A 26,212-nucleotide genomic window follows, 5' to 3' on the forward strand; every position below is an offset into this window, starting at 1 on the left:
GAAAATAGAATAGGCTTCCCTCGAAAAAAGTTAAATCTGCTAATTATTTACCCTTAATCATATACTGGTCCGATTTCTAAAAATAACGGTTGGACAAGGTAATTACAGAGAAGTACAATAATATTATCAAAACCCTATATTTTATCGCTTTTGTTTGATTTATTTCTCTGAAATATACTGCTCAGGATATTTTTTTCTGAGCGTTAATCCTTCAATATTCATATTATATTTCACCTTCAAAACATTCTCCTAACTATTACTGCGTTATATTTATCTGATTTTTTCTATCAATGTTGAAATACTACTGTCTATATATATACAGCGAAGATAGAAAAACACAATACTACAGTATGAATACATCAAGTACATATATAAACTGTTCCTATTATTGAACCGTTATTGACTTGTTTATGACCTGAAAACCGGATACGATTAGTCGCCACCGAGCAAAACAAGTTAATGTAGGTCGGGACGATCTTACTTTTGTCGATTGCATCATACATACTGCACCTGGAAACCAGGCTAGTAGGCATTAAATTTGATCTAAAAATACAATTCTATGCACCAATTCTTGTAAAAATCGGTCATACATAAAACGCGAACACATAAAAAGCACACACGTTAAAGAAACAGGATAATCTGTAGGCGGAAAGAAAAAAATTGTGAAATAACAGAAACACGAATTAATATGGAGGACCCGTCTGAATATAGACCGGAGTACAAGGATAAAACGGAGTTCCGAGATTTCAGCTTTCACACAGTTCCGGAAAGAGTAATTAAGGTAAGTCAGGAATTATTATATTGGTAAAACCTTTTTGTTCTCTATTAATACATATGTCTATCATTATTTTTTTGTGAGTAGAAAGAAAACAGGCATTACAGAAATCAAGGTAGATCTTTAAAGTCTTCAAACTCCTAGCTTACTTGGAGTCACCGTGTCCTTTGGGATTAAAGTATCTGTACAATATATTTCCGTTTAAGTCGGAAGGCTATATATTGCACATTTTATTATCTCACTCAATCAACCAAGAATTCTCATAATTTGCTTGGTTGCGTCCCCGGCTTTCTAATGATCTTCTAATATTTCTAATGTAATCAAAGCAAGATTAAAAATTTTGCATGAAATGAAAATGTAATCAATATAAGGTTTAAATGCCTACATGAAATCACCCTGTAATTAGAGCAAGATTTAAATGTTTGCATGGAATCTATATCAAAAGGTAATCAATATAAGGTAAAGGGACGGTAATCAAAGTAAGATTTAAATGTCTATATGAAATCAGACGGTATTCGAGGTAAGGTTTAAATGTCTATATGAAATCTGAGGTGAATCAAAATAAGATTTAAATGTTCATATGAAATATGACGGTAATCAAAGCAAGAAGACTGTTGCAGTGGAAGGCAATGTTTTATATCTGCATGGTATAAGAAGGATTTACGTTTAAATGTATACGATAATCAAGGTATTAACTTTTATATATAGTAAGGATCAATGCAAGGCTTGGTACAGACGATATCACAAAAAAGCACATTTGATAAGGAGGCAATCAAGATAAAGATATGATTTAAAGCTGCACGCATCTAGATTTATGAATTGAAGAAATTAAGCTGTACTTTTTGTATCTAGTTGTATACTGTTGTAGTTAGGTGTGATAAATTGCGATACAATTACGTAATATTGATTAACTGGTGAATTTTCATTAATTAATTTACGAATGTCTTTCTTTTATTGACGAGTCCATCGATTTGTTTGTCTATTGTTTTATCAATTGATTTTCTAGACCAACTCAAACAGATGTCTAGTGTGTACACACGTAGGTTATTTATTTATTCACTGTTTATTGAATCTTAAATTAGAGAATTGTTGACTAATTTGTTGGTTGAATTAGTTTTTAGATACTCACGGCGATGCACATTAACCAGACGTACGAGGCTTGATAAAGGTTTCATAATGTCTGGGATAATGTGACGTTCGCACAATACGTATAATCAACGAATGTTGGATTAATAAATTCAAGTTCTAAACCTAGGCCGTATGATCCAGTGTAAACACACAAGATGTCAGTTTGCACATGTGAAACTATCGTCGTTGTGAAAGTTTACTGACAGAAAAATCATGGCTGACCATAGCGGACTAACCCATAATAGACTGACTGATTGACGTATTTATTGGAACTGCAAGGTATTGCAAACAAACCATATGTTTACAAATGCAAACATGTTGCGGTCGCTACAAGGTTGACTATGTAAAGTAAACAGTTAAGTTTTTTTCGACAGAAGAAATAGGACTGCCATTACTGACTATATATACTGAAAAAGGTGAATGAAAAAAATGATTTAATTCGTTCTCCAGACCTTGAAGCGGATGCACGTATACCAAACATACATTTTTATGAAAGGAACTAGCACAATGGTCATTGATAGACATACGTTTTGAACAAGACAAAAAACATATTTTGACGCATGATAAACATTTAGAATGGTTACATAAAAAATGTACTTGTATTCAACGGACGAGTTTGCAAATGTCACGGTAGCATATTGTTAGAATTCAACCATGTCAGTTGAACTATTGCGTTCACTGGCACATAAATCACGACAGACAGTAGAATTCAACGACGGATGAATTTATCCATAATTCACTGATTCAATACATTTCCAAAACGTTATGGCGATACTCACAAATACGCACATGGCCGAATTGAACCATGCGGGATACATTATATCGATTTCTGGCACAGACAATTCAAGCATTACTGAACTACTGAATATTTAATTGTTTCAATTAATTTTTCAGACTTATAAAGCAATGCACACGAATACTGAACTACTGAATATTTAATTGTTTCAATTATTTTTTCAGACTTACAAAGCAATGCACACGATTACTGAACTACTGAATATTTAATTGTTCCAATCAATTTTTCAGACTTATAAAGCAATGCACACGATTACTGAACTACTGAATAGACTTACAAATCAATGCACACGATTACTGAACTACTGAATATTTAATTGTTTCAATCAAATTTTCAGACTTATAAAGCAATGCACACGAATCAGACGTACGCATTTGCAAAGGCGAAGCTGGCACAGTGGTCAAAATTCGACCACGCGGAGATGACGATCATGGAGGCGTTAGAGGAACTAAATGGCCTGGTTGACGAGTCTGACCCGGATGTGGATATTCCAAATTCATTACACGCTTTCCAGACTGCTGAAGGTACATTTTTACAGAGAATTGTTTAATGTATTTTACTTGCCATCTTTCGTTAATCAGACAATTGTACAATATCCTTACTGCAAAAAATGTCATAGTATAAAACATTAACTGTAGAAATGGCGAAGATATCAAATATGAAGCAAAACAAGAAATACTATATTTACAGTCAAAAAGTGATTATGAGGCGATAAAGAATTTGACTTCTGATTAACTATTGTAAGAGTGAGTATGTGACTGAAAATATCGAGCATTCAGTGAGGTTTAGAGCCTAAGTAGTTACACGGTTAAAACATTTACGTAGTACAATAACGCGAATCTAGACAAAATGGCAAATGATTCAAAACGGTCAGTGAAGTCGAATTCCATACATGATAATTAATGCTATATGTTGCTAGAGGCATAGTTTTTATCTGTAACTTAAATTTGATAAATTATACGTCATAACCATAGTACCTAGAGTTGCCATAACTAAAACAGAAAATAAAAACACAAGGGCATTTATTTTTCTTTCTTTTTTTCAGAGAAATGATAAAAGCTGTTTTATCCGTATTATAAGACACTTTGGTTTACAGCTTATGACAGCGGAATAGACTGGGTCACGACGAATACTGATGTTAATCTAAAACGTTTATTTTGTAGCTCGCCATCGGATGAAGGTTTGTGAACTGTTAAGTTTACATGCTTTTAAAACAAAGTTTCAAGAGCTCTAGAGGAAGGCGCATGGAGTGATTTAAATTGCTTTTGTTCCTTATATAAATGTGCTAAATAATGAAAAACTGAGATTTGATGTTGGTATATTTATGCTTGTTATGTTATATAATGTAGACTGATTTGAAATACATCATAATTATCTCAAAGAAGGGAAATATATACGTTTTTACCACTGCAAGGAAATGCTTAGCTTTCATTTATAACTGTAGCAGATTCGCGCTGACCTCTTAAATGCCTGACATGGTAATAATATGGCAAAACAATGGCAAGAAACGAGCGATAAAGAAGAAGAGAAAACGTGATGTTAACGTATATACGACACTAAATGATGCATTTACAGGCAGTATACTGTTATAAAAGCCACAAGAAAACATTGATATAGCTGTTCATGGCTGTTTAAAGCAAAAAATACTTGTCTTTCTAAAAAAAGAACCATATTCATTATCACAGGCACAATATACAACCTGTTATGTTATATGGACTTTGTCGACATAAGTAGCGTACATACTCCAGTCTAAAAAGGTTTATAAAAGATATTCTTAAGAAAATATGCTAATATCAAGGTAATTGCATAGTGTTTTACTTACTTCATTGGCTGTATTTTTTTCTCTAAGGTATACGAAAGAATCATCCGGACAAGGAATGGTTCCAAGTCGCCGGGTTGATTCACGACGTTGGCAAGTTGATGGCAATGTGGGGAGAGCCACAATGGTGTGTTGTTGGGGATACATTCCCCGTTGGCTGTGCGCCAGCAGATAGTATTGTGTTTGACGCAGAATTTTTCAAGGGTAGGACAAAATAATTCAGTCATTCTTGTCCGATGATATTAGGATATTCATAATATTGAAGTTTCTTGCTGTGAATCTGGTCCGCCGAATCACGTTACAGTGTTGTTCTCTACGCTTGAACATACTTTGCATAGATTTATCTAAAAAGCTGGCATATTCATAATCATGATAGGTTAACAACAGAAACTAAAATTCCTTGCAATTGATACTGTATTGAACTTGGGTCAAGTTGCAACATGGACTGGTTTGTATTTTTAGTTCGGCTATTCAAAGAATAATAGAGCTATTGGACTCACCCATGCGTCGGCGTCGGCGTCGGCATCGGCGTCGGCGTCTGCGTCGGCGTCGGCGTCCCGATTTGGTTAAGGTTTTGTATGTAAGCTGGTATCTCAGTAACCACTTGTGGGAATGGATTGAAATTTCACACACTTATTCACTTTGATAAACTGACTTACATTACACAGGGTCCATAACTCTATTTTGCTTTTTTACAAAATTATGCCCCTTTTTCGACTTAGAAACTCTTGGTTAAGGTTTTGTATGTAAGCTGGTATCTCAGTACCCACTAATGGCAATGGATTGAAACTTCACACACTTGTTCACTGTCTTGATTTAACATGCACTTTGCAGGTCCCATAACTCTACTTTGCGTTTTGTCAAAATTATGCCCCTTTTTCTGACTTAGCAGTTGTTTGTTAAGTTTTTGTGTGTAAGCTGGTATCTCAGTATCCACTAATGGGAATATATTAAAACTTTACACACTTGTTCACTGTCATGTTCTGACATGCACTGTCACATAACTCTACTTTGCATTTTGTCAAAATTATGCCCCTTTTTCGACTTAGCAGTTTTTGGTTACGTTTTTGTATGTGAGCTGGTATTTCAGTATCCACTGATGGGAAAAGATTGAGACTTCACACACTTGTTCACTGTCATGAGCTGATAAGCACTATGAAGGTTCCATAACCCTTTTCCCCATTTTTACAAAAGTATGCCCCTTTTTCGACATGTATTTATTCAATTGACAAGGCTGTTGAATAGTCGAGCGTTGCTGTCCTCCGACAGCTCTTGTTATATACATACACTTGTAATATAGCTCTTTAAGAAAAACGGTAATTTCTCCATTAGTATAATTTTGACCAAAGTTTGCCTTTTGTATGACTCTTGCAGACAACCCTGATGTACAGAATGAAAAGATGAATACCAGATTAGGCGTGTACGAAGAAAACTGCGGGCTAGAAAATGTCGTTATGAGCTGGGGTCATGATGAATACATGTACCGGGTGCTCAAAGCCAACACATGTCATCTACCGGAGGAGGCTCTTTACGTCATCAGGTCAAACACATTTTTTTAAATTTCTTTTGCATTTTTTTTGTCACTGGTGTAAGACACTTTGTCACAGTGGTTTAAAAAGGAAGTTTGAGAACTGGTTTTTAGTGTTTCTAACCAGAAATTCTCCAGAATCACGCCGAAAAATAAGATACATTGATACAGAAATTTCGAATGGGGTTAGAAATCAGTTGCTCTAAATTGCCGCCTAAACTATGCTGCAACTGGGTAAAACCTTCACACCTTTCTAGAAGAGAATACTAAATGTATCCTTTTTTCTAGCGGATTATCACTATTTGCTTGAAAGTTTTCTAACTGGTATTTTTAATGCAGGTTTCACTCTTTCTACCCATGACATACTGGTGGCGACTATAACCATCTATGCAATAATAAAGATATGGAGATGTTGAAGTGGGTCCAGGAGTTTAACAAGTTCGATCTGTACACAAAATGCCCGGATATACCGGATTTAGAAGAATTGGTGCCTTATTACACAAATCTTGTTGAAAAGTACGTTCCAGGCGTCCTGAAGTGGTAAAATGTGTTTTTTAACTTCGACATTGCAAAATAACTTGCGAAAGCTGAAACAGTGGGCTCAATTGCCCCTTGACAATTGAAAATACAGTAAGGCACTCATTACCAACGAATAAAAAGACGGTAACAGATAATTACCGACCGATATACATTGTAAGCCGGTCGACAGACCATATAGTTGCCTTTGAACATATGTAAACGCTAATGTGCTTATTGCAACCAGGATGGTATATAATCAGTGGACTTATGAAGGACAAACCTCAGGAAAAAAATTGCACAACCATGCTTCTTTCTTTCATTCAAACTATGAACGTGATATAATTTTGTATATTTTTAATGAAGAGATGAATTATCATAAATTGTGCAAGAGCAAAATTGTGACGCTAAACTGAGAATGAAAGATAATCACAAAAATAATTTGTACTTCCTCCGCTGGACTGTTCAAAAGTGTTTAAATAAACGGCACACATCTCAGCTAAATGGACATATGTGCTAAGAAACGGACACATGTGCGCTCCATGTCCATTCGATTCGACATATAATGGGTAGAAATTCCTTTAAATCACACTTTCAAGTCCGGAAATGTGTACTATTGTTCATAATTCTCCATCTGTTCTACGTAAAATTCACTGTTCAAACAACGCTGGAACCACTTTATCTGATAAAGCTATGGCCAGTGTGAATTATGTAAAGAGTAAACACATGAGCTTTTGCTACAAGTTCAAAAGTAAGATAAAAGAAAACGGCTGAATGATGTAGAATTTTATGACAAAGGCTTAAAATGTTACTATAATGTAGTATGATTTCAAATGAACAAAAATCTTCTAAAAATATATTAGAAAACTAATTATAAATCATTTTTATCTTGACAGATTTTTCATAAGTATGTTTCTTTTATTACATTCTGTATCTAGTGAATAACGCTACAGACATATTTTCTAATTTGGTTTCAAACTGTACGACACTTTGCTATGAGCTCGCTTTTTATTCATGATAACGTCAGTTGTAACAAATGAAAGCACTTTCTAAAATATAACACCTTATTTTGACTGAAATTTGTTTTGTATGTTATGAAACTTTGTTATGACTATTACGATAATGATAATCGTTTTTATAACCTTCATTAGTGATGAATATTACAATTATCATCATTGTTTTCACAACTTTGATTACATGTATTAGTGAACTTCGTTATGAATGTAAGATTATCATCATTGTTTTCATAACCTTGATTACATGTTTTAGTGAACTGTGTCATTAATGTAAAGATTATCATTATTGTTTTCGTAACTTAGATTACATGTATTAGTGAACTTCGTAATGAATGTAACGATTATCATCATTGTTTTCACAACTTTGATTACATGTATTAGTGAACTTCGTCATGAATGTTACGATTATCATCATTGTTTTTATAACCTTGATTACATGTTTTAGTGAACTGTGTCATGAATATAACGATCATCATTATTGTTTTCATAACCTTGATTATTAATGAACTTTATTATAAATGTTGCGGTTATCATTATTGTTTTTATAACCTTGGTTATTAATGAACTTTGTTATAAATGTTGCGGTTATCATTATTGCTTTTATAACCTTGATTATTAATGAACTTTGTTATAACTTTTACGATAATCTTGATTGTTTGTATAACTTTAATTGTTCTTGCACTTTGTTATGACTGTGACCATGATCATAATCGTATGTAAAAGATGAAAAATATTTTTTTTGTGCATTTGTTTGTTCTATTTTTATTTTGTAAACGACTATCAACAAAAACATGCATCTTGATCTGTCTTAAATTCTATGTATACATATGACTTTGTGGGCGGGTATTGACAGATCGACATTTCATTATATTCTTATCAATTGCATTTCAAAATATGCAAGAGTGAGCCCAAGCATGCCCACGTCCCATCTTTGGTGGTGCCTAGATCCGGGATGGATATATTATCAGACCATCTTATGTAGGGATATGCTACAAATATTTTGACCTTTTGGTATTTATGTGTCTCCATGTTACAGAAAAAGACTGATTTGATAAGACGGATATTTATGTTGAGGCGAATGTCATGGTTCGTCCAAAGCAGTTTGAATGTGACAGTGAGTGTGGCAATGATATTCCTTTTTTCATCGACACAATTATAGGTCATATGATGACTTTTTAGCTTTTCGTTGGGAAGGAAGACCTCAGGTGCCCCTCTGGGCGTTATGTCAAGCACGGACGAATGAGCACCTGGATAAAACCCCAGACCTCCTGTTATCCATAAGGACGGATGATTCACATATTTGCAAACCTGACATTGACCGGTCTGGACCTTATACTTTCATCTGTCTCACTGGCAATGATTCAAAGTAGTATTTTCAATAATTTTAATTAGTTTAAGTTACAGCATGATTGATCTGATGTGGACTGAATTTATTCAAAGGCACTGTAGTATCTTTAGACCATATCCAGATATGCAGTCTTATGTGCCCTGTGCACGCAGTCTTTAAGAAAGGAGGACAATATCGTCGGCAAAAATCTGTTTCTTTCAGACGACGTTTTATCAGTTTCCACTGGATTTCTTTGGGTACAGTTGTTTACCTAATTACCCATGTATCACCATCAGGAATATCATAAGTGACATTAACTCCTATGTAACTCCTGAGTCGGCTATGAATGGATCGGAATCATTCAGATGATGTTACGATCTTTGTAGATAACCCATAGCTCTTCTAAACCTTCCAAATCAAATACTGTACCTGGTCGAACGCATATGGAGATGTTGCTAGATGTGTGCTGGCAGGGACTAACCCCACTGAGCATGCTGCGAAGGTGTTCTTCCTAGCATTCAAACCAATTCACTAGTCTTTTTAGAACATAGTCATTGATCCAGCTTTGTTCCGTTTACATAAAAGTTTATTTGCTTCATTGATTGATGTATATTCTTTGTTGAGACGCTGTTTCTGTTTACGGATTCTGACCTGATTTATTCTCTGTTTGGTGTAATTATGCTGTTTAATCACGTTGTGTTTTCAGAAGGCCAGTTTATGTCTTCTTTTATACAGTTGTTGTTAAAAATACCACCTTAAAGATCAGATAATGCCATAGATTGTTGTAGATGGGTACAGTGATGTTCAGACTAATCTCTTTGACATTAGTCTTTTTAACATTGCTTGGTCTTCTACGATATGCGCATGATCTATAACCGGGTCATCATAGTTACTTTAATTTTTTAATTCATAAATTGGATAGTTCACGATTTTGAAGTACTTTACATGGTAAATAGGAGTTTTGCTTTCTTGTTTTTAGAAAATAATCAATGACTTTAAGAGGTACACACTTTTTTTGGGAAAATAATCAATGACTTTAAGAGATACACATATGAATCATTAATAATCTCGTACTCAATAACAATACTTTTTCATACACACTAAAGATTTTACGTTTGCGATTAAAACTAAAAAAAACACAAACAACTTTTAACAAGCATTTAATTTATTACATGGACATGTATATGCCATATTAATTGTTTTTCTTTTATGAAAACTTAGAATTCATTTACACCCTAATAGTTTTATTCTATCAAAATAAATAAAAAAAATGGCAGATGTCGAAAATAGTAGATGCAATGAAATTTTGTATCACAAGACTGTGTTATTAGGTAATACATTTTCTTTGCTAAACGTGCGATATATTTTATAAATATAAAACTATTTTGACGAAGAATCAAGTAGTTTGGGAGGTGTGAAGTTTCTTCTATTCTAACTACATTTTTTGTATTCTAAATTTAAAACATTACTAGTATAAACTCTCGAGAAGCTGAAACACGCTGAAAATGTTGGCTACGTTACCGTCCGCCCGCTTAGCTCAGTAGGGAGAGCGTTGGTCTACGGATCGCGTAGTCGCGAGTTCGATCCCCGGGCGGGGCGTATGTTCTCCATGACGATTTGATAAAAGACATTGTGTCTGAAATCATTCGTCCTCCACCTCTGATAATTCATGTGAGGAAGTTGGGAGTTACTTGCGGAGAACAGGTTTGTACAGAATCCAGGAACACTGGTTAGGTTAACTGCCCACCGTTACATGACTGAAATACTGTTGAAAAACGGCGTTAAACACAAAACAGACAAGCAAACAAAAAAACCGTGCCACAGGCCAAACTGCATATGTAAGGAAAATATAAAACTGAAAAACTAATGTCACCATGTGTTCCTTTTCCTATTTGTAGTGATTTTTCCAAACAAAATATACTGATTTATATTATTATCAAGGCATACGGTACTTATAACTTGATATTTCTTATCAACAACTGGCTTTGTTCTTTACTACATCCCCCCTGTACACGTTTCAATAGTCTTTCAGTCTAAGAAAGTCAAAGACTGTGAATCAAGCCACAAGCGCTTCTTCTTTCATTAGTGCTTGTTACGAATCTGATTGTTCAAAATTTGTAGAAGTTACTTGCATGTATTAATTGACGATATCAACTGTGTGTTTGTAATCAGCCAAGTCGTCAATCAGAATAGCCTGCAATTTACTTGAAAGGAATCATGTATATTTATAACATGATAACAATTGCATGTAAAGTATACTGATACCAGACAAAAAGGGTGTGCTTTATCAAGTTTGTTCATCAGCTCCCTCAACCTTTGTTGTAACATTTTAAGGTTAATTTCAATATCCTAATTGTAAAAGGCACATATAAACGACTTAAATGTTGATATATCATTTGATACATTATTTGATATATAAGTATTGTTTACATATTAAACTAAATAGATAAAAATAAATTACATATACCTGTTTTATGAAATCTGACACAAATAAAGGAGCGCAGACTAGCACGACCAAGACGTCTTTTTGTGGTGCTAAATACAGTCATAACCTTATAAATCCACGTCGTCATTAGTCATAATATTAACGTCATCAGGTCTGTGAAACACAGATATCGGCCATTACAGCAATAAAGACGTCAAAATAGAAACAAAGCTCCTTTTAGTTTCAGCTTCTTTTGAACGGTTTTGAGAAACAAAATTCTAACAACAACAAATTATAGAAAGAAGTTAGAATTTACATTAAAATTAAACAGCATAAAAACTTGCATAAAGTAAACATGTGTCAGTTTTCTTGTTAGTATACACTGAAGTTTGGAAAAGGACTGCATTAAAGGTCCATTACTAAGGGAAAGTGAGTTGGCAATTTTTTTCATAGCCAGTGCGTAGACTTCTGCAAGACACTAAATAATAAAGATTGGCAGGTCAAAATTTACAGAAGGTCTTTGGAACTCAAAGAAATGTATGTGTATTACGTTGAAATTTCAATGAATCGACAGAATGACCCCCAGGTCTTTTTAACTTTCTTCATACTTCATAGAAAAATAATTGTACATATACTGCGATTTATTTCGAATTTCTACATACCAACTTTCATTTTCCAATAAAATGAAATAGTTTCTGTGCTTTTTAAAAGAAACTAAAATGTTCACTTTCCTTAGTATTGGACCTTTAAGGGGCCGCAGCCCGCCCGCTTAGCTCAATAGGGAGAGCCCAGATCTACGGATCTCTGGGTAGTGAGTTCGAGCCCTGTGCGGGGCGTATGTTCTCCGTGACGATTTGATTAAACACATTGCGTCTGAAATCATTCGTCCTACACCTCTGATTCATGTGGAGAAGTTCGCAGTTACTTGCGGAAAACAAATTTGTACTGGTACAGAATCCAGGAACACCGGTTAGGTTAACTGTCCGCCGTAACACAACTGAAATGACTGTTAAAAGACGGTGTTACACCCTAAAAACAAACAAAAGCAATAAGGGGCAACATTTTCGTAAGTTCAACCACTTTGCAAACTCACCATTTTCAAAGAAATGTTACATATCTTAGTTTTGATGCATTTGTAATAACGTCCCAGTGCTGACTAGGTAGAACGTAGTTTTCGGCATTTGATTATTTTCATTTCTTTACAAAAATCGTTTATTCTTAAAGGGGAACAACTTTCTGGGCATATCTTAAGGGTCCAGTCGTAAAGGACAGTATGGTAGAACATGTAATGGACAGCTTGATTGTTGGTAAATATGTATTCCGCTTATCAAACACTTCTGTGTAGTCTAACTTGTTGAAAATAGGGTAGGTGCCAGGTTGGCATGCCCTAAACGCGCTTAAACCCCCAGTTTTCTTTATATAGGTTATTGACCGTTCCAAGGCGGTTTCACCTGGTTGTTTTGTCTGTCTTGTATTGTCTGTTGCGTATAATTTCTTGTTTGTTGTAAGCGTTTTTTTCCTCCTCACTGCCCCTATTGCCCCCTCTTTTCCCTTGCATTTACGCTACTTTTTGTATCTCCTCCCCCTTTACTTTGAAAAAAAAAGTTCTTGGCTTCCCTTTGTTTTGGCAGCCGGAATCCTAAAACGGTACACGGTTGTTTTCCTACTTGTGTGGGTGCGTTTGTATGCTTGTTAGTCTATATAACGGTGCCCTACTGTTTCTTATGTGTTGCTTGTTCGCTTTTCTATATTATTCAGTTGGTCGTGGTTGTGTGTTTGTCTTTGATACATGAATGTCTACGCTATTGTGGTTTACGTTGTAGTGTGACTGTTATTAAGGAACGTGGCATTCACTTTGTATATTCGTCCTTGTCCAACTTTCCCCTTCGGGTTCCTTTCACCCCCCGGCCGAATTTTGCCCCTTACCATCTCCTTCCCCTCCATCTGTATGTAGCATAGATTAATATGTACTTGTTGGATGTTTTAAGCAACCCGTTTGAAATATATTTCCATTACAGCTTCTTTTTTGTTGCTGGCCTACTATGCAAATGCGTGGCTCTGGGGCTGTGATTTTAGTGCTCTGTGCTTCCGAGAAATCTACCTTTACCTATTATCTTATTAAATGACATACTCATAAACCTTAAACGGCTTATAAGTTTTCTTGTGACGATTTACAGTAGTAACAACCAACGTTTATTTAGAATTTCTTGTAAGGGAGCTTTTTGTTAATACTTGTTTTCTTTTTATAAAAAAAAATATCATCAAACATTCCATACAAATCTAAGACGACTTTGATATCAAGAACTTCTGACAGAGATAAAACCGATCCAAAAAACATATTATTTCCGAAGACATTGTCTCCCATGCATTGCCAAGTCTTCTATAATTCTAAACATCGATTGGACAGAATATGCATATACCGGAATAGTACAACAGATAACAAGAGGGTCATTTGGGCCTTGATTGCTCAGCTGTTTCAAAGTAGTAATCTTAGAAGTAATACATTAACTCCGTCTGAAATAGAAGTAGTAGTTTCAAAGAAGACATCCTTAAAAAAGTCCTTGGATATTTACTAAATAGTAGTTTATGTACTCAAGCTGATTTTTTAAAAATCTAATTTCCTTGTAAGTTTGTATACAAGTTTCCATTATATTCTTCTTTCATCGACATCCATTTGTTACAATGGCTCCAGTCCTATGAATTATGTACGTTCATGTTATTGTTTTGCCTTGAATATTTTAAATTCAACTATTTGTTTCATGCTTTTTCGATTACCTAATGAAATATCTTCTATAATGAAATATATTTTTGGTGTTTTTACAGAAAGAATTTATCTATTCTTTCACTGGTTGCACGTGTCTCGGTTAAAACAAATTTTAAAGGCACGATATAAAGTTTAACTTTTATGATAAAAATAGTTTTAGTCTAACTTTTAAGAGTAGAATACTCGTAGTATCAAAACATTTGTTGTAAGATATTCATACGCCGAATTAAAAATAATATATTGTATTCTGCCTGTTTATATTTATCTTAAGTATGATTATTGAAATACTTTGCAACCTGAAAATTATACCAAACATCAGCTTTGCTGGATAAGATCATATATGCATCTTTTATAAGGCAAATCCTTAGTTTCGATGTCTAGGTGAGTGATTGTACCCGATATGAAAATGAACAACTCGTCAAAATTCAGGATGAATGTGCCATCATGTTAACTAATGTAACAAATCTTTTTTCACTGAAAGCTTGAAAACGAAATAGTATGGAAATTACTGTCGGAAACAAAATATTATCACATACAGTTTCTTCTAAAAATGAGAAATGATCAGAATAAAAAACCCGTAGAGTTCATTCCCATACACTCTTTATTTCAATTTATATTCACCTATTTACTCCATGTGTTCGCAGGAGGCAGTTGTGAACGATACATAAACAGAAAGTAATGACGTACTGTAATTTATCCGGATACAGTTGAATAAAGCCTGGATTCGGTATACGGAACATAAAAAATCGTATTTATGAATTAATGGCGACCCTTCCATACATTTATTGAGACGAAAACATTATTATCTTTCTATAATTGTAATGCATTATCAAAACGTTTGACACATTAAATGATTCCAAATAATCAGCGTGTAATGTGCTCATCTCTTTAATCATGGGCAAATATCTCAAAAGCAAACACAAGAACCTATATATTTTATCTCTTCATGTACATTTTCGTACAAAATGTAGTTCACTCAACTATCAACATATCCCCTACAACTTTGTGCAGTTGTTGTGATCGAGATTGAGAAATCTTACACTTCTTCGACTAAATGCTATGTAACAATGTTCATATAATTTTGCTTTACAGTCTTCAAAACTTTTAACATAATCCAGGACACACATATTACTCAGTAATCAACAACTGAGCCGTGACATGGGAAAACCAACGTAGTGGGTTTGCGACCTGCAAGGATCCAGACCAGCCTGGTCAGGATCCATGCTGTTCGCTTTTAAAGTCTACTGGAATTGGAGAAACTGTTAGCGAACAGCATGGATCCTGACCAGACTGCGCGGATGCGCAGACGGGTCTGGATCCATGCTGGTCGCAAACCCACTATGTTGGTTTTCTCATGGCACGGCTCAATTACAGATCAAGATAATACCTAAATTTTACATAAGTACAATCTTGTATATCAGACAGCAAGGGTTTTATCCAATTATCCAAACATATCCATTCGACTTGAAGTGAGATATTGCTTTTCCTTTCCTTTTATCTACTTTTCTACCTCTCCCTTTCTGTAAATGTCTGACATCATTCATGTTTTTATCTCAAATGAGATTAAGTTGCATAATGATTCTAAAAAAAGATGTGTATAGTTGTGTATCTTGGCGATATAATAATGTTTTCCACATTAGTCTAGTGAAAAAGCACAAGACTCAGACTCAGCAACATAGATGCAGCATAGTTTGGATTGATTCCTGCACCTGGTCTTTCAGCATTGTTTTCATCCCATGTACATTTTTTGTCAATACCATTTACTTCTGCTTGACCATCCAGATAATAAAGATTGTAACCCTTTTCTTTTATTGGACCTTTATCTACTTTAAAGATATTGCAAGATTTAATTATCACTTCTTCTTCGAACGAGTAAGATGAATACCTGGAAACGGGCACGCCATAAACATTGGATATCCGAAAAAGGTTACCATTTATGCATGTAGTAAATACCTCAGCGGTTGATTTTGAAGTACTTGTACTAGTAATTTGATTAAAGAGGAAATTTTCCCCAACAACTGGACTTGTACTTATATTCCATTTGATGTACTGATTTTTGTCTTAGCACTTGCTATATTGGTCTTGTATGCGGTTAGATCTTTAAACAAAGCTTTAACTTCACCAGAATAACCGTCTGCCTCTGTATCTGTAAAATAAAACGATTCTAGTATTCAAAATGCTGAAGTAAGATAAGACAAATTTCACAGTCTCAAGGCACCTTCATTAATTTTTTTTTGCTGCTAAGTATTTCACTTTTTAATCAAGAGATACGGGTTACTTTTTGCTAGTACTGGTCGCATTTAATCTCGGAACAACATTAATCCCATGGTTATTCAAAATAATATTGTCATATATTAAAAAAAAAACACGTTAAGAATTCTTTGCCAAGATATAGTCCATCAGTTTTAGCATTTTAACTGCAGAGTTAAGATATGAGTTAAAATTCAACTCTCGTACTTTTGTCTTCACAAATATTAAAATGGTTGCCTGCCTCTATGATAATAGGCAGCTATTTTAGAAGTGATTCTATGTTACGTAAGTGGCTGGATGATGGCTTTCATACAAAAATCAACTAATGTTATGCATTATTTCTTTTAATTCCATGCTTTATTTCTACTTAGTTTATCTCACATTGTTTTTACCTCTAAATTCTAATACAAATGTAAATATATTTTAAGAAAGGGCCTAAGACTGGCCCCAATTATTTAATATTGCAAGTCGTAATACATATAAGTTGATGCAGCTGCATTCAGATCACTGAAACTGAGCAGACTGTTGTCTTGTTGTAGGAACTATATGCAAGGAATATTTCGCTGAAAACTGAAATACAGTGAATTAAAATCTAAGCACTTTAGAATAAAAATAAATTGCTGAACATGCGCCTATGGGTTGAAAATATTAAATTTTAACATGAAATTCGCAAAAAATAATTACCAGTTTTTACAACTCCAAGATAACAGAAAATGATGCACAAAGAGACAACAGCTGAAGTAGACATTTTGTTCATAAACCCTTTCCGAAATCTGAATTTATTTCCTTAAAACCTGAGTTGCACCAACAATGGAATGTAAAGGGTTATTATATGAAAATAATTTCCTCTCGAAATATTGTCCGTATGACATATTTGTGGCATATAGATATTTTGCTTCCTCTGTAGCTGTATTATTCTCCGCGCCCACAGGCACGGAGAATTTGTGGTGGCTTTTATGTGAGTGCCGTGCACTGTAAAATTTCAATTTTTTATTTTTATTGACAGATATTTCTTTAGTAATGGCATCAAATTTTACAACATAAACGAGAAAAACAAATTTCATTAGAAAAAAAAAGACATTGGAAAGAAATCAAAAAGCAGAAAAGGAAGCATTTCTTTCAATCTGACATCTTATGGAAAGTTCCTTTCGTTTTCTGTTTGATTAATGTGTTTTGGAATATACCATGAGAGTTGATGTCGGCTGTATGTGCGAGTCGGTAAAAGCAAGTAAATATACTAGCTAACTCATGATTAAAATACAATATTTAGTATTGTCAAATAAATTCATATAAAACTCATCTAAGTTATATAACACAACAATTACTTTAAATTTTGACAGCATCTAATTAAGTAACGCATGTGGCAATAAGCTGCATCTGGCAAATGGATGCGCCTTAAAACAATTTCCATAAAAATTATTTAGAAGTAATGTTTGTTACGTAAGCAGTAAGTGAAACATTATGCTTATTGTGTTAATATAAGTTTTTGTCAAACTAAAGTGCTATTATGTGACTTAGATTTCTGTGAGATAAATTATAAACTAAACAAAATATGATATACTCATTGGTAGACAGTCATATCATAGCAGCATTTCATTGATTTCAATTAATTAAGATTTGAAGACTGAATACTGCTTAAGCCGGTGCTAGCGAGTGCGGTCAGTGTTGCATTTTCCATTACTGATTTTATTTATTATATCTTATTGATCCAAATTATGTTCTTGACTTTTGCATGACTTCGTTGCTAAGGAAATAACGTTTACTTCACTCTGACGTGCGGTCTCTGCATAGAGTCCCGTTCGTATAATTTTCTTTTTTTCTGTATGTCAGATGTATATTTTTTTAAAAACGTTTTGAACTCTTTAAAATATTTTTCTAAGAGCTGAAATGTAATGAATATTACAGTCGGAACTAAATTGTAGTATATACTTCAAATGAGATCAAATGGGTAAATTTGATTAATAAAACACATTGGATGTTATTGTTTCCTACCGTGTTCAAACTACTCCATTATGCAATCAACATTTGATAAGTTGCGGGCGGGGGCATTAAAATTATGTGAAAACGAAAGTGACTTGTAATAAGAACTGACAAATATATAAGTAATCGAATAACACCTGTGTTATGCTGTACATTTTTTATCAATTATAAAAGCAATAGCTTTAGTATCGGTACATACTTAAAGCATGCTGACATCTGAAAGGAACCCCATTTCCTATAATAACAAGTGAATGAAGTTTTGCCATGCAATACAAAGTACCCAACAGGAAGGCACCTAGTTTTATCTACTGCAGTATAACATCACGAACTGATATCCGTCAATGATGTATAAACAATATTGTACAATATATATATTAGGTTATAACAAAATGCTTGGATTAAAATTTGCATATACAAAAACCTTCAGTCTATATATATGTCACAATATACGCCTGTCACAGCAAATTTCACGATGACAAAGCACCAGATCATAACGGCAAAACACGAAATTTCGAGAGTATCTTAATTTCGTGGTTCACTGTTGTGATTTCGCACTTCGAGCTGCAGATTCGTGAGATCACGATGGGGAAGCGCAAAAATACAAACATTTCGTAAGCTCGTATTCGCTTTTCGCAGTCGCGAGTGCGATTTGCATTTTGCATTTATGACCTTGCACGTAGTGCATCGCTCGCTCTAGCGATACTCAAATCGTGAGATCAAAATGGGGAAGCGCAAAACCAAGACATTTTGACGAATTCGCGCTTCGTTATCGTCAAGTCTGACCGAAAGTCGGTTCGTGAATGGAGAGATGGATATAGCAAAGAGCGAGGTAACGATAAGGAGAAACAGGAATTTAGTAATTTTTCGCTTCACTGTCGTGATCTCGCAAATCGACATCTTGGCCTTACGAGTGATTGTGATGACAAAGCGCGAGATGATAGTGTCTATTGGATACTAGTATTATTTTGGATTTCCCTTTTATCTATTTATCTCTCTGAAATACTGAGCTAGTATGTGCCCACAAATGACAGTGAACATGTGCCTGTTATATGAATGTGCAGCATGAACTCGTTTAGTATAGTTAGGAACTTAGATAAAGTTTGGACTATGTATTTTACTAAATGCTAGTACCTGACAACGTAAATTTGAAAAACTATTATTCGGCTTTTCATAACTGAAATTATTAAATTATATAATTATATAATAATATCATGGAAGGACAAGAAATATTCAGTTCTGCTGAGATAATTTCAAAACTACGTGGCTATAATACTTTTAGAAGTTATTCCGTAATATCCTATGCATAATGAAAACAGTTAGCATATCCAATCACAAGGTTAGCCTGAACTTTCATGACTGTGACGTCAACATGGTTTAAATACATTAGATTCTCATGAACTCTAAATAATAAGATATGTAAAAGGATCCTTCGGAAGCAAAGAATGCAACAAAGAAGAATAAAAGCAGACTCGGTTTGTTAGAGTCTGTTCATGAGAGGTAATGAAATGTGCAACACCTCTCACGCCCCCTAGCACCGGCTTAAACGGAACTCTATTACACATATGTTGAATGGACTCCGCGATTCCAAAGGTCCAGAAAATATAACAACACTGAATCCAAGTTCGGGGAGAGACATTTTACAGCCGCCACATGACACTTAAAGATTGCTCTTGTGATAGTTAAATAAAATTTGTAAAAAGATCCGTTGGGAGCAAAGAATGCAACCGAGAAGAATAATAGCATGTTCGATTTGATTGAGGTAATGAAATGTGCAACACCTCTCGCGCACCCTACCACCGGCTTAAACGGAACTCTTTTACTAAATTGTTAAATGAAAAAAAAAGATATAATTTAAAAAAAGAAGATTTTTCCAGATTCCTTAATCTCTGCCGTAATTCACTGTGATATTTCCGTGCCTAATTTTTCCAAGGGAAGGCACAAGGCCAAGGTGGCATCAATAATTGAACCCTCAATGGTGCATCTTATGATCTCTCGCGGATTCTTTTTGATCTTGAGAAGTAGCAAAGTCCCAAATACATGAAAAGAAGCTCATGTCAGCGCTGTTTTAAAACAGGTGATGCTTCATTGATTCGCCTTTTAATTTATCTGCTCTATCTTGTAGTTGATAAACCCGATGTAATTGTAAACCGTCTTCAAAGGGACATACAATACACAAAATTTCATCTTGGGTGGAGAACATTTTACCCCTCGAAAAATCAGTCAACAACATTACCGTGCTTTGCTCATGTTTGGTCAGCATATTCCCGAATAACCTGTGTACAAACAGGTTGGTATCTTTCTTTCGAGTGATTACAACTGGCATTCTCATATCGACTATGTCACGAGGAAGGCTTGAAAAAGAGTAAATAGCAGCGTAAATTAAAATTCTCTCTTGACCGTAGATTATTGGAGGTCATGTATACATTATACTTTAAAATCGGTAATTTCTAGGGGAGTAATTGTACCAGATATGAATTGTCAATATCCAGGACGAACGTGCCCGCATGTCGACTGATTATTTCATTGGAAACGAAACAGTACTGGAATCACTCGCGGAAGGAAGATATAAACAAAAGCAGTGCTTACAGAGCAATGAATAAGCAGTCTAAGAATCTCGGAAGGTGTCTCGGAAGGTGTCCATACAGTTCAAGCCCGTACCACACTTTATTTCAATTCATATTCACCTTTGGTTATCCGGGTTGGGACTAGAACCTTTTGACTATGTGTGTTCGATATGGTGGCATATTTCTGTCAGGAGATAGCTAGGTAGCTATCGCGATACTTCAAAAGGTTATCTTGATAAAACGAGGTTTTCTGAAAAGACTTTCTCAATAGTGGAAGGTTTCCTGGAAATATTATTGCGACAACTTACATTATTTTCTCGATACCTTTTGTGTAATTACCCACAACTGCCATTTATTAGCTAGATAATCTTTCTCGAACGTTTTTGAAAAGTTTATCTCAAGAGTCTAAAGTTTCCTGGAAATAAAAAGCATATCGAGAAAAAATAATTTATTGCAAAAATGTTGTCAGAAAAACGCACAACTTTGCTGGAAAATTTAAAATATTATCGTGATATTTACCGAGCATTTCGTGGCAATTCCAAGCATTAACGCTTAAAGTTTTGCGCTCAAACATTTTCAGGAAATAAATACATATATCTAGAACATTTTATTTATTGCTGAAATGTTCTCAGAAAAAATGCACACATATCCTGGAAAGTTTACAAATTATCGTAATAGCTACCTAGCTATCTCGTGGCAGAAATATACAACCATAAACAGTCTGCCTTTCTGTACGTTTCATAAACCGAAAGTAATGGTGTTACGTAATTTATCCGGATACCGTCGAAAGCCTGGACTCGGTATTCGAAACATAAAATCGTTGTATGTATTAAGGAGGTAGGTTACCTTAATATTTGTGTGTGCGTATGTCCAACCGGAAACTAACGTGACGATTTACGACGATGTTTACGACAAACTAAATGTGTTTGTATATCCATTTTACTGAAAACAATTCATGAACCTGTCTCCGTTCTAATGCTTTATGGTTTAATAATGCAGAAATAATGAATATATTGCAGCAGAAACGCTTCAAAACAATGTTGCCTTAAAATGACATCATTGACGTCATGACGTTACGTGTCAGTTACCGCGCAAAATCAATAGCTTTTATTTTGAAAGTATGTAATTCTGTGCATTTTCTTGATTTCAACTATTTTCAAACAGACATTATTTGCTGAAATATTTTTGTGAGTCTTTGTTCTGAATTATAATCAATATTTTGCTTCTTTTATGTAGTTATATTGAAATTCTATGCGGAATATAAGAAAATGGATGATGGTAACCAATGTGATTTGGAATATAGTTAGGTGAAAGGTTACTTGTTACGGCCATTTTCAAATAAAAAACTTTCAGTTTGATTTGAAACACCTATTTTTCAGTTGCTTTGATAGTTTGTTACATATATACTAAAACTAAGCTCTAAAAGTGTTCAAATTTCAGTAGAAAAGTGTGGTTGCTTGAATTGAATTGATGTTACCATGGAAACGAAGCCCGTGGCCTATATATCTAAATGTAAAATTCAAAAGCGTTGACACTGGTCTATTTAAGGAACACAGCTTCGGCTTTTTATTTTCATTTCAACAATATCTATGAGAATAATAGCAGCATGCTGAACGATTTTTCCATGAAAAATGCCAGACGAAGGGTACTGCTGTAAGTATTTTAAGCTGTGAAATTTGTTTTAGTAAATGCAGATAACACGAAAATATAACTTACGTTAGAAATAATATGTTTTAAAGCTACATTAACAAGAAAGATAATTTTATTCAATAGTTTTTATAAGAAATTACGACAAAGAGCAAGATAAAAGCTATTTTAAACATCTCTATTGCCATGTTACTTTAAACTTTAAGAAATATAGGGTACCATGTAAAGTGCTTGGTATTTTGCTGATAATATTACCCAAATATTCCATGTTGGTCATTAACAGAATTGCACTGAAGCCGTCGAAAACCCCGTTTTTTATACATAGTTGTTTAAAAATGAGAGAAAATGCGTTACCATGGAAACACAAACCCCGCGACATATACATTTTAAGCTTATAACAGAAAGCTAACATGCATACAAGTAAAATTATCAATTATACAGACTTCTACGGATATCAGTGAAACTAAAATACACTGAAAAGTGTGAAATATCCGTGTTTTCCTTCTTCTTTCAATATAAAATATCTTTGGAGGGTCATGTTCTTCAAACCTGGATAAAAACTGAACTTGAAGGGACAGAGATAAACGAAGTTGAGATTGTAGCAGTTGAAACATCATATTACATGAAATACAAAAAAAAATGCTGCTCAACTAATTTCAATTTATCCTGGTAACAAGGTAACCTACCTCCTTAATGGCAACCATTCAGTAAATTTTTAAGACTGAAACGTTACTATCTTTCTTAAGGTATAATGTAATATTAATACGTTTAACTCTTTAAATAAATCCAAATAATTAGCGTGTAATGAGCGCATATCTCTAATCATGTAGAAATATCTCAAAAACAAACACAAGGACCTATACATTTATTCCGTCATGCACTTCTTCGTACAAAATGTAGTTCTATCAACTGTCATCTGTTTCCGAAAAAACATACCCTCTACACCTTTGTGCGGTTGTGGTGAAATTGAGAAAGCTTTAATGTTCTATTATAATATTCTTATGATTCTGCTTAACAGTCTTCAAAACTTCTAACATATTCCAGGACACACCTTTTTTTTTGGTAAACCAACAATTACAGATCAAGATAATACCTTAATTTTACATAAGTACAATCTTATATATCAGACGCAAGGGTTTTATCCAATTATCCAAACATATCCATTCCACTTGAAGTGAGATATTGCTTTTCCTTTCTTTTTATCTGCCTTTCCATCTTTCCTCTGTAGATGTCGATTCAGTTTGAGTCATGAATTTTTAAGTGTTTTTGCCATTTTCATTTGTTTCCTCCTTAACTATAAATATTCCGTAAGTCCTAAAACTCAAAAGCTCTGGCCAATACAAATAAAATAATGCAAAATATGTCAAACAAAAAGAGAAGGGTTCTAGAAGACGCTGTCTTTGGTTCTAATTCTACCCATTCAAACGTTATATGTTTACAAATATAAATGCACATTTATTTGGAATAAATATTTTTAAAAATGATGTACTTTCGTTCTTAATTATCATACTATAATAATGAATTTTACTCTATTGTAAAGTCAATGTGTCTATGTGTATTTATGTAACATGGTTATGGTTGTATATTGTTTATAAGAGCACGGTGACATCATTCAAGTTTCTATTTCAAATGAGTTTAAGTTTCATAATGATTCTAGAAAAAATGGCGTGCATAGTTGTTTATTTTAGCGATATAATAATGTTTTCCATAATTGTCTAGTGGCAAAGCACAATACTCAGACTCAGCAACATAGAAGCTACATAGTTCGGAATGATTCCTGCCCCTGGTCTTTCAGCATTGTTTTCAGCCCATGTACGTTCTCTGTCGATACCGTTTTCATCCATTGTGTGATTTATGTCGGCACCGTTTTCATCCCATGTGCGTTTTCCGTCAATGCCGTTTTCATCCCATGAACATTTTTTGTCGATGCCGTTTACATCGGCTTGACCATCCAGATAATAAAGATTGTAGCCCTTTTCTTTTATTGGACCTTTATCTACTTTAAAGATGTTGCAAGATTTGATTATCACTTCTGCTTCGAACTGGAAATATGAATAGCTTGAAACGGGCACGCCATAAACATTGGATATCCGAAAAAGGTTACCATTTTTGCATGTAGTAAATGCCTCAGCGGTTGATTTTGAAGTACTTGTACTAGTAATTTGATTAAAGAGGAAATCTTCCCCAACAACTGGACTTGTACTTATCTTTCGACATCCCCTGTAGAGTAAACTATGAATCGTTGGTCCAAGAATATCTAGGCCCCTGTTAATAAGGTCACCAGCTCGTTTCCATATATCAGTTGTATTGTCTGGGTACATGTTTCGCATTTCGTAGTTCAGTGTTGAGTAAAACGAACTCTGTTGTGTGTACAAGTTGATAACACCAATTGCGTATTTCCTGTCCCATGTCCCTTCTGATGTACTGATTTTTGTCTTTGCCTTTTCTATAATGCTCTTGTATGCGGTTAGATCTTTAAACAAAGCTTTAACTTCACCAGAATAACCGTCTGTCTCTGTATCTGTAAAATAAAATGATTCTAGTATTCAAAATGCTGAAGTAAGATACAACGACACATTTCACAGTCTCAATGCAGCTTCCAATTTTTTAATTCTAAGTTCTACACTTTTTAATCAAGAGATACGCGTTACTTTTTGCTTGTACTGTTCGCATTTAATCTCGAAACAACATTAATCCAATGATTAAACAAAATAATATTATCATAAATTAAAAAATAAACATTAAAAAATCTTTGCCATAATATAGGCCATCAGTTTTGGAGTTGTGTTAACTGTAGAGTTAAAATATGAGTTAAAATTCTACCCTCGTTCTTATGACGTCATAAACATTAAAATGGTTGCCTGCCTCCATGATAATATTTAAGCAGCTATGTCTTTTTCAGTAGCGATTCTATTTTAAGTAAGCGGCTGGATGATGACTTTTTACAAAAATCAACTTATGTTATGCATTAATTCCTTTAATTCCATGTTTTATTTCTACAGACTTTATCACTTACTAATAAATCGCTTTGTTTTTTTCTTTAAATTCTAATACGAATATTAACTTATTTTAAGAAACGACGTAAAATTTGCCCCAACTAATCAATATTACAAGTCTGTATAAATATAAGTTGCAGCAACTTTATTCAGATCACTGAAACTAAGCAGACTGTTGTCTTGTTGTAGGATCTATATTCAAGGAATATGTCGCTGAAAACTGCATTCATTCAACAGAAATACAGTGAATTAAAAAATAAGCACTTTAGAATAAAAAAAAAAAACATGACGAACATGCGCCTTTGAGTTGAAAATATGAAATTTTAACATTAAATTCACAAAAAAATATAATTACCAGTTCTTACAAATCCAAGATAACATAAAAGGATGCACAAAGAAACAACTGCTGCAGTAGACATTTTGTTATTAAGACCTTCCCCGAAATCTGAATTTATTTCCTTAAAACTTGAGTTTTACTAACAAGGAAATGTATTAGGTTTTAATTATATGAAAATAATTTCCCCTCGCATTATTGTCCTTATGACATATTCGTGGCATATAGATATTTTGTTTCCTCCGTAGCAGTATTCTGTTCATATGAATACACATTGGTATATACATGATGTCTGGTGCCCCTGTTGTGACGAATTATTCTCAAATCAGGCAAGAAAATCTCAGTAC

General features: G+C 34.1%; 2 protein-coding genes across 2 annotated transcripts; one reads left to right on the forward strand and one right to left on the reverse strand.

Annotated features, from left to right (window-relative positions):
• The first annotated feature begins 410 nt into the window (after nt 1–410).
• LOC128550828 (inositol oxygenase-like) lies at nt 411–8,101 on the forward strand. The gene is given in 5 exon segments (XM_053530663.1): nt 411–781; nt 3,037–3,223; nt 4,549–4,722; nt 5,893–6,058; nt 6,386–8,101. Coding segments are annotated over 5 exon segments (825 nt in total). The 5' UTR covers nt 411–688; the 3' UTR covers nt 6,591–8,101.
• A 15,284-nt stretch (nt 8,102–23,385) lies between these two features.
• On the reverse strand, nt 23,386–25,995 carry LOC128550612 (uncharacterized). Its single transcript, XM_053529915.1, has 2 exons — nt 25,887–25,995; nt 23,386–25,056 (listed from the first exon to the last, which is right to left on the reverse strand). The coding sequence occupies exons 1-2, from the start codon at nt 25,948–25,950 to the stop codon at nt 24,251–24,253; spliced, it is 870 nt and encodes a 289-aa protein (XP_053385890.1). The 5' UTR covers nt 25,951–25,995; the 3' UTR covers nt 23,386–24,250.
• Between the last annotated feature and the right edge of the window lie 217 nt (nt 25,996–26,212).

Source organism: Mercenaria mercenaria, chromosome 18 (assembly GCF_021730395.1).
Source record: "Mercenaria mercenaria strain notata chromosome 18, MADL_Memer_1, whole genome shotgun sequence".
Classification (NCBI taxonomy): domain Eukaryota; kingdom Metazoa; phylum Mollusca; class Bivalvia; order Venerida; family Veneridae; genus Mercenaria; species Mercenaria mercenaria.